The sequence below is a fragment of the Pongo abelii genome, chromosome 5, assembly GCF_028885655.2.
Source record: "Pongo abelii isolate AG06213 chromosome 5, NHGRI_mPonAbe1-v2.0_pri, whole genome shotgun sequence".
Classification (NCBI taxonomy): domain Eukaryota; kingdom Metazoa; phylum Chordata; class Mammalia; order Primates; family Hominidae; genus Pongo; species Pongo abelii.
In genome coordinates, this window is record NC_071990.2 from 126,226,091 (window position 1) to 126,236,637 (window position 10,547).

The 10,547-nt window shown below is 36.9% G+C and overlaps 1 protein-coding gene across 3 annotated transcripts in view; it reads left to right on the plus strand.

Annotated features, from left to right (window-relative positions):
- The window catches only part of NKAIN2 (sodium/potassium transporting ATPase interacting 2), a 1,031,975-nt gene extending 1,021,955 nt beyond the window's left edge, over nucleotides 1-10,020 (plus strand). For 2 of the 3 annotated variants that reach the window (XR_008526413.2, XR_008526414.2), the window contains 3 exons: nucleotides 2,756-2,837; nucleotides 3,458-3,546; nucleotides 7,599-10,020. Coding sequence is in view for 1 of the 3 variants with exons in the window: in XM_024249088.3 (XP_024104856.1) it covers nucleotides 2,756-2,837; nucleotides 7,599-7,608 (92 nt within the window). In the remaining 2 variants the exon portion in view is untranslated. The remainder of the gene's footprint in view (nucleotides 1-2,755; nucleotides 2,838-3,457; nucleotides 3,547-7,598) is intronic. The other variant, XM_024249088.3, reaches the window with a different exon arrangement.
- Nucleotides 10,021-10,547: the final 527 nt, after the last annotated feature.

The following is a 10,547-nucleotide window of genomic DNA, read 5'->3' on the forward strand; positions in this document are numbered from 1 at the left end:
CTTCTGGTACTGTTTATATTAGCTAAGGTACAATGTAGAAGACAAAAGAGGCAATGTAGGAGACAAAAGAGGATCACACTCTTTTGATCCATCTCCTGTAAAATGCTTGCTGTAGTTCCACAGTTGTCCTAAATTAAGAATTTTCTGTCTTCTCTTTCTGCTCTGCTGCATGGCTCAGAATTATAAAGAAATCTTGAATTTTTTGAGGGGCTCTTAATTTTCTTCTTTTACACCATATGTCTCATCCAGGACTCTACACTCCTTATTTTATCCTCATACCAATTGTATGCGATAAATATGATAATTCCTATTTTAAGAGATGTTAAGTTGTTTATCCAAGGTCACATAGCTGGCAAAGGGAAAAGCAGAATTAAACCCTGGTCCTTCTATTATCAGGGTCTCTGTTTTTGTCATTATACCATTCCACTTTGGATGAGAAGAGACATTCTGCCTTGGTAAAAGGGTTTCCCATGCAAAAAAGAAATGCAGTATCAAGCCATGAAAAATCCTGGTGGAATCTTAAATGCATATTACTAGGTGAAAGAAGCCAGCCAGAGAGGGCTACATGCTGTATGATTCCAATGACATGACATTCTGTAGAAGGCAAAATTATAGACAGTAAAAAGATCAGTGATTGCCAGGGGTTGGGGGAGGAAAGGATGATTAGGAGGAGCACAGGAGAATTTTAGGGCAGCGAAACTGTTAAGATACTCTAATGGTAGATACATGTCACACATTTATCAAAACCCATAGAATGGTACAACACCAAGAATAAACATTAATGTAAACTATGGACTTTGGATGATGATGATGTGTCAATGTAGGTTCACTGATTGTAATAAATGTACCATTCTAGTGTAGGATATTGATAGTGGAGGATGTTGTGTTTGTGTGGGGGCAGGAAATATACAGAAATTATCTGTACTTTCTGCTCCATTTTTCTGTGAACCTAAAACTGCTCTAAAAAAATAAGGTCTTTTTGTAAGAGAAAATAAAGGATTTCCCTACTACACAGACATCATGGACTTTATGTTACTTTGCACCCTGCTCCAGTTTCTATCTGTAGCACCCCAAATATTAATAAGAGAATAACTAGAAAAAGTAAGCCAATAGAAGGTGATGCTAGGAAAAAAGTAATGGGTGTCCTAGGGCATTCTGATTGTCTCTATTTGACGTTCTTTCTCCTTCCTCTTATCTTGTTGGCCTTGTGTTCTTTTGTTTCTTTTATCCCCACTCTAAAACCTCTTTATTCACAAATGAAAAAGAAAAAACAAAAACTAAACTTTTTCACAGTACTTTTAGAATTGACTGTTCCAGTTACCATTGCTGCCAAAACTTAGTGGTATAAAGCAACCATTTATTACGCTCATAGGTTCTGTGGGTTAATAACTCAGACAGGCACAGAGGGGATGGCTTGCCTCTGTTCTCTGATGTCAGAAACCTGAGCTGGGAAGATTCCAAGACTGAGCTGACTCTACAATGAGGGTCTAGAATCATTTAAGGGAAACTTGTCTGACCCACAGCCCACAGGCCACATGCAGCCCAGGACGGCTTTGAATGCATCGTAAAACAAATTTGTAAACGTTCTTAAAACATTATGAGATTTTTTGGCATTTTTTTTTTAGCTCACCAGCTATCGTTAGTATTAGTGTATTTTATGTGTGACCCAAGACAATTCTTCTTCTTGCAATGTGGCCCAGGGAAGCCAAAAGACTGGACACCCCTGATTTAAAGATATTTTATTTTCCACACCTGGATTTGGATGCTGGCTATCAGCTGATATGTTAGTTACACTGTTACTGAAACACTTATCCATTGGTCCTTCATTGATCTCTCCATGCAGGCTAGCTTGGGCTTCCCTGTGGCATCATGGCTGTGTTCCAAGAGAACATTCCCAAAAGAGCAAGATAAAAGTGCATGATAGTTTTATGATCTGGTCTTAGAATCCCCATAGTGTCATTTATAGCATAGTCAAAGCTGCCAGAAAGGTCTACCCACGTTCAAGAGGAAGAGACATACTCAAACCATTGTATGAAAGGAATGTCAAAGTCACATTGTAAAAACATGTAAAATAGGAGATACTCTTACTGCCATTTTGGAAAATATAATCTGCCACAGTAACTCTTATTATATCTTATTGTATCTTACATTGCTAAGTATGTATTGAATCTGAATATTTGGTTAGACTGTTCCACATGTTTACTTCTGATTGTTTAAGATGGTAAACCACATTTGGCAGGGACAGCAATGTTGAGTTAATTTACATGACCTCCACCATAGTACCTTGTGCTTGATAACCATAACATGTAATATTATTACTAGTGCTGCAATTGCTGATAGATACATGCGCTTGAATGGTCAGTATTTATATTTATATTCTGTAACATTTTGTAGCATGTCACAGAAAATCTACACTAACCAAAAAGGCATATAGCATCTCTATTGTGTAGATGAATTCTATTACTCCAATGAGGTCTTGGTTGTTTGAAAATAGTACATCATTTTTTCTACCAAGTGAATAGATTCTTGTAAGGCAATAATTGAATCTTACAGTGAGCAGTGGGGGAGGGGGGCAGCGGAATCTCTACCTTGAAGGAACTATCATTTCTTCCATTTCTTTTTTCTTCACAATTAGTTACTTTTAAAAGTTTAATAGATTATTACTAATAAAAGGTTTATTAGTAATCTGTGTGGGGCCTTGATCATGGATGTATATCTCTTCTGAAAAGCTAATTAATGAATTGTCCCTTTTCAGTTGATTTCATAGGTGGCTTTGACTCTTATGGCTATCAAGGGCCTCAGAAGACATCTCATTTACAACTACAGCCTATGTACATGTAAGTATTTTACTTGGAAGGTAGTCTTCTGGGGTACTAAAGATAATCAAGTAACTGTATCATGATACAAAATCGATGGCATGCAGCTTTTGTTCAGTTATATTTTTCCAGTATTTTTTCTATTAATATTGTCTTGGCTGGGATAATTTTAATAACATTTTTCCATGAATTTTTCTTATTTGACTTGTAAGAAATGCCATTTCTAAAGTTACCTTTAGTCTTACATAAGTATCACCTACATGGCTCAAAAGCCTATGTTAATTATCTACCACGTCTTTGAGTTGCCAAAAAGTTGTATTTTTTGAAAATGATATAATAATGTAGGCAGTTATATGTAATTATATATAAACCATATGTTCTGGTTTCAGTTTACAGTGCTTGTCCTGGCATAACTATTACTCTCAAAAGAGTTCTCATTTAGATGATAAATAATAGGTTCACCCTAGTTATATGTAGTGTTAAGAAAATAAAAAACTGAGTAATACACTTTCTCTATCATTTTTCTGATGTAAAAGTGAAAATGAACTGGAACATTAACAATGAAACTTATCGAACCCTTAACTCTAGCACTCAAGAGAGCAGACATACAATCAGAGCCTGATTTTTATATCTGTGTTTAGGCAAATTCCCTTGGATAACAACTGATAACAAATTCTATATATCAGCATCAAGTGATATGCTGAATTGCAAGCGAAGATCAAAATAGAAAGTAAGATTCCAATTCATTTTAAAATGTGAACTTCTCTTTGAAGATATGTGTTTGTTGTCGTTGTCCTCCACCATTGAATCATTTTACCTTTTAATATCTTTAGTGTGTAGGATAATAAATGGAGTTTGGCAGTAAGCATTGCTCCTCCAAAGAAATTAATCTTTAAACATCCCCTTTTTAAGCTTCTCTTTAAAAAAAGAATAATCTTGCACCGTGCGTGCCTTTTTCTTTGTGTCACTTGTAGTTCTCTGAAATCATTTGCTGATAGCACCCGTAAAACAGACTTCAGCAGTTCAGAAATCAACCAATATTTTGCTTCATTCAAAGCATTGCTTCCATAAACACTGTATTACACATTTCCTCTTTTACATCCTCACAACCACTGCACTAATTCATGCAAGTATGACCCGTTAAGTTTTTCGGTCTCTTCCTTATTTCAGAACCTCCATTGTATCCTCCATATGGCTGCCAAATTAATCTTCCTAAAGTACTGCGCTGATGATTTCACTTCCCTGCTTCAAAGTTATCAAGGAGTCCCTATTACCTACTGTTGAAACAGTATCTCTTCTCTTCAACTCTTAATAATGTTTGAGTCCCAACCATATGCAGATGACACTGGAGACATCAGAAAATGTAGTAATGAATAAGAACTAGCCCTGTCCTCCTGAAGTTTATAATCTGTTGAGAGCATAAGCAGCCTGATAGCTCCCCTTAGCCATTTTTTTCTTGCCTTATCCAAATGTGATATGTATTTTTCCAACTGTTCATGCTGTTTTCTTGGCACCAAACATCATCCTTTTTCCAAATTCCACTCTTTGAAACCCCACTATCCTTTGAATTTTCTTAAGATATGTTCCTTTATGAAACATTTCTTAACCTCTTCTCCTCTAATATTTCTCTTTTATTTCTTTCACCATGTACTACAGTTGTTTGCTATGCGTGCCATACCTTCCCTATCCCCCTAGAAAGATTCTTGATAGCTACAACAAAACATGATCAATCCTTCACACTCTTAACCATTCTTCTCAATATTTTATGTAACATTCTATAAAGTGTTCTATTTAAAAAGACAGAGCAATCAGGACTAGTGGTTAAGATGACCTACTGAAGGCATACTGTCTGAGATTAAATTCGCTGTGACCATGGGCATGTAACTTTGTTTGAATAACTCTATTTAATTTTACCAAGCCTAAGTTTCCTCACCTGCAAAATAGAGATAGCATACAGACTTTATCTGATCACTCTGAAATTACATGAAAGAATATATATAAAGCACATGAAACGTAGGACATGTCACATAGTAAGTGCTTAATAAACGTAATTCATTAGTGGTAGAATAATGCTTATGTTAATCAACATCACTCATGAAAAGGCTGTATCAAGTCAGAAGTAATATATACTGTAAGTCATTCCTAAAAGATCTCCTCTGTAAATGGTATATTATATATAACAGCGGTACCCTGGGCCATGAATAATCCTGGCCCATGGCCTGTTAGGAGCTGAGCACAGAGCAGGAGGTGAGCCCCAGGTAAGGGAACATTACTACCTAAGCTCTGCCTCCTGTCTGATAAGCAGCAGCAATAGATTCTCATAGCAGTGTGAACCTTATTGTGAACTGCATGTGTGAGGGATCTAGGTTTTGTGATCCTTATGAGAATCTAATGCCTGATGATCTGAGGTGGAACAGTTTCATCCTGAAACCATTCCCCGCAACCCTGGTCTATGGGAAAATTGTCTTCCACGAAACCAGTCTCTGGTGCCAAAAAGGTTGAGGACTGCTGACATATAACATCAGCTCAAGTAACATGTAACACTATGTTTATGCCCAAGAGTAGAATATGGCTGGGCACAGTGATTCATGCCTGTAATCCTAGCACTTTGGGAGGCTGAGACAGGTGGATCACCTGAGGTCAGGAGTTCGAGACCAGCCTGGCCAACATGGTGAAACTCCATCTCTCTACTAAAAATACAAAAATTAGCCAGGCGTGGTGGTGACGCCTGTAATCCCAGTTACTCGGGAGGCTGAGGCAGGAGAATCTCTGGAACCTGGGAGGCAGAGGTTGCAGTGAGCCAAGATCGTACCACTGCACTCCAGCCTGGGTGACAAAGTGAGGCTCTGTCTCAAAAATAAAAAGGAGAATAAAATATCTAGAAGGTTTGTAATTGCTTGCTACTAATAATATTACATAATATTTTATTGTATTGGCCAATATGAGTGATCAATAAATATGATCAAGCCGTAATAAATTAGATGTAATCTCTCATCTAAAGATAAACATGAAAATGCTAATTATATACAATTTAATATATTAAATTCAAATCAAGCATTTATAATTCTAATGGGCTTTAAAGAAGAGACTCCACAAAGACAGATATCTTTGTCCAGAATTAAATTCCACGAGGACAAAACTTCCCGTGATTTTGTTAAACAGAGCACTTTAAATGCCAACTAAAAGTTATAAAAAATATATTGTTTTCCTCCTTACTGCATGACAGTGGTGAAATTGTATCAGAGTTTTCAAGTCTCACTGGTCATGAAATAAGTTATATGTTTAATGGAATTCAAATTTAGGAAGTTACGTATACTTAAGGTACATTTAAAAATTACTGGTCAAAATCCTCCAATCATCCCTTCCACAAAACATCCCATAGGAGACCTCGGATCCTAGAACAGGAAGGTTTCATTTACAGATGAGGAAACTCAACCCAAAAAAAGGAAAACAAAAGTCACACAACTTGCTACTGGTGCAGCCATGATTATCAATGGGTTTTCCTTACCCCTTCAGTTAGTGTTCTTTCCAAATTCTTAGATAGACTGTGAGTTTGACCTGGTATTACATTCCGATTTTTAATTTGCTTGTTTGTATTCTTAACACTAACTTAGCTGCCACATTTCCATACACGGCTGTGCCTCTCTCCCTTTTCTGCATTCTGTTTATTTCTTTTTTATTTTACATTATGCACTGTTAAATGAAGGGCCTTTTCAACTTCATAGCCCACAAAACCAATCATCTGAGAGCCACTGCTTATTCAAATCCAGTGAAAAACCAAAACTGACACACCTATAAACCTCATCCCCTACTGAGAGGCAGAGAACTTAGTATCTCCTATGTCTTTATCATTTAGAGTGTACCTTCTGTCAACCTGCCATAAATACGTCTTGTAAAGTAAGAGTAATTTAACTTCAGGGGCCAGTTCAAACACCCTAACAATATTATATAGCAAATGGAAACACAAGCTGTTCCTTGGAAGGAAAACAAATGTTGAAAAGCAACATGCACTTTTAGCTGTGGGGCTCCCACTGTTCCCAGCAAATCTTCTGTGGCCAAGATCCTGGACAAAGCTTTGGAAACACTGCTGTAACTGACCTACAGTCACAGCTGTGTTTCAGTTCCTGCAAGCAATGAATAGACAGTCCTCTTAAGTTTGGTGACTGTTCTTGGTTTGTAATTTTTCAGATGATGTATAACTAACCTAAAAAGGAAAGATTTTAATTATATTTTTCTTACAGTTTGGTAAATGTTGTTGAAACAAACCAATAACAACAAAGTTGCTGCACAAAAAAAATCCCATGTCTGCGTGCTCCAGCCCTGGCAACAGAGCTAGAGTTTGTCTAAAAAAAAAAAAAAAAATCCCGTGTCTACAGCTTAAGTTTTTAACAAAATACCTGCTTTGACTACCAGAGACCTATGTGACCGTCAGAGCAAGTAGAGATCTGATTGGGCTTCCAGCAATATAAGAATATCCTATAATATATCACACAACATTTGAAAACATTGCATTCTTTTTGGCAGCCTAATTGTACCGAAGTACATATTCATTTCAGTTGTCCCTGGAAATAGATTCTAAGTGACCAAAACTGGCCTCTCTATCCATGCAGTTGCAATGAATAGAAAGAAAAGGAGGGAAATTATCTATTTAAAACCCAATTTGGGCTTCTTTTTTGTTTGTTTGTTTGTTTGCTCTTGTGCTTGGAAAGGTGAGAAAAGGTGGTGAGCAACAGGCACCTGTCACTTTCCCCCTTGACTGAAAACATCTTTTCTCTCTCTTAGGTCAAAATAATACAGATGACTTCAGTATGTCAGCCCATGGACCTTTCAAAGAACTTTTTTCGCAGTGGCCTCCTGCATTTTATGAAGAGCAAGAAGCAACTGAGTTTAAATACATATACATATTAACAAAACAAATGCAAAGCCTCTACATACAACACTGACACACACACACACACACACACACACGAGCACACACACACCAATTCCACTTGACCTCCTCTTTCTAACGGAAACAGACAAATATGCAGGACACGCCCATCTTGGATTTCCTGAAAGCAGGCCCCTTTCTCCCAGGCCATTGGAAAGTTCAGAAGGAGATGTGTTGATGCCCAACGGTTGCCGGCCATTGCTAACTCCTCTGCAGCCCAGCCGGTTGGCCTCTGTGAGCTGGGAAGTCATCCAAGGCACATTAGTTTGAGAGCTCTGTCTTCTGCACTCCATACGTCTTGACAGTACCATGGCTACTTAGGCAATGTAATTGCAAAAACAAACGAAACATGCCATGATGACCTTGTACCCGAAGTCCGAAATGGCAGATTGTTTGCCCTAAAGGCTGTACCGTACATACTTGCCTTAACCCACCTACGTTGTGTGCCCAAGAATCCCAGTGCAGACAGCCCCAAGTCACTTCCTTTAGGCTAACACACTGCTATTAATTCTAAGTGAGCTCAAGCCTGTGTGTTTCATGTCAAGGAACAAGACTGAATAGCTCAGCAGCTCCAGTGTGTCTGTATAAGAAAAGTACCAGCTGTCAGCAAAGTGCTTTACCATAGAGCCTCCATGGTGGCCCAAAAGAGACAAGTAACAATAACAATATTTGTCATCTTTATAATTCTAAAATATGGTCTTCTGATGGGGTTGGGGGTGGGACAGAGTAAAACATTAATCTACTAAACTCACTAATCTACTGGAAGCAGAAAGCAGAAATGGCTTAACTCGCTGATTTTATTTATTGCACTCTAGGTGCTTTTATAAGTATCTACAATTGTCTTTTACTAACACAGAAACAGCTGTGGATTTCTATCAACCGAGGCCAACTGAATATGTATTAGCTATGTTTACTCTTTTATATCTAATTCAAATTGAAGACTACGTAGGTGAACTTTTTTTTCTAACTTCAGTGTACAAGATTATTTTTGGGTGGGTGGGGGGAGCAACAGTTACCTTGGTGAAATATTTGAGATCTTTTTGTGGTATTTGGGGGATCTGTTGTGTGTTAGAGTGTATTTCAACCCTCCTGTATTATTGTGGCAGAAAAACTGTGCTGTTAACGTAGTTGGCAACAAGATGCCTTTGGAAACTTAATAGTAGGTCAATGTGTTTATGGAATATTCTGAACTCCTAGGAAATTTTGTTCTATATTTTAAAGCATTATTTGGTTTTCATTAGTGGAAAACATAATTAGCTCAGGCTTATCAGGAACTCAGATGAGTCATATTTTTTCTTGGATACACCTGAGACATTAAACTCAATTTTTTAAAACTAACACACCATTCGTTAGTGCAGTGAAATTCAAAAGTTATAAATTGGCATGGAGCAAGTTTTTTCTTTGATTTCTATGAAGTTTCAGTTATTGGATTAAACTACTTTAGACCTTAGCCCATTCAGATCTACATACACCAGTTCCATTACTGTGTTTGCATGGATGTCTGTAATATACACACACATATACATTTGAAAATGATAGAGGAACAAAGAGTTATCATTGGAACATAAACTATAAAAAAAGATTCCAGCACTCGTGCTTGAATTTCCTCAGTGGGTTGTATGTTTGTCCATACATACATGTATAAAATAAACAATTGCAAACATGTCAGTGAAACCTCATATGACGCTTTTATAGTGACATGCATGTTTAATGTATGAGAAAAATATTTACCAATGTATTGTCCTTTGATTCCTAAAATATAAATACTATACATGCCAGAAACTATTCTAATGTGACTTTTAATGTGACTATTAAAAATGAGGTTTCACTGTACATTCATACTGTGATGAGATTTCACCTTATAGTACATGTATATGGGTACAGAAAATAAACCCTCATATTCCTGCTTTAAGTTACAGCCAAGTTTTCACCAAATCACAACTATCATCACCACCAAAATTTTAAAAAACAGTAGTTGACTACTAAAAAGTAATCGGTGGACAGGTCATTTATGGGATCAGTAAGCACAGTAGTGTGATTATATCTGGGAAAACATCTACAGTTGTACAGCTGTATCCTCCTCAAAATCCGGTGAAGAATGCTATTTTTCTAGGCTGAGCTTTTGTTATAAACCTAATATTCAGAAGGCAAGGGTTATGATCCTGATGTGTCCTTTTTTTTGCATTTGTTAATTCTGAATGTATTTTTAACAGAGTGATTTTTTTGACTTACTAGTGTAATTTGCATTTTAAAAATAAATGGAAAAATACTTAAGTTTCTGAGCCATCCCTGAAAACCCCTGCTGCTTCTCATGGTGTATTTGCTTATGTCATTGACAGAGAAACCCTATTAAATTTACATGAAGGCAACACTGATATTTTGTGCAGTGCAGGGATGTGTCAGCAGTGAAAAGAAATTGCCAGGTCATGGCATCGTTTCTGCTCAGTCATAGGTAACATGTACTTTCATTATCTGCTAACACTGAGGGTTCTTTTAGAAGACTGCCTGCAATAGACTTGTCATTTGGGGAACTTTCCCCCACCCCCACCTTCTATCTGGGATTTAGAGTTAGCATCAAGCTAATTAATAGTTGGCAGAGGGTTAGGTCACTATATTTAAAAATCTTGGTTAAATTATAGGCAGAGCTTTTTTTTTATTTTTATAGGCCAAATTATTTAAAATAATCTAAAATACTCATTTAGTTCCACTTTGATGACAGGATCTTTTGTTATTGTTATTTGAATATTGATGTTCACCTCAATAGATGACAGTGTTGAGATAAAGCAGGCAAATAGGAAAGA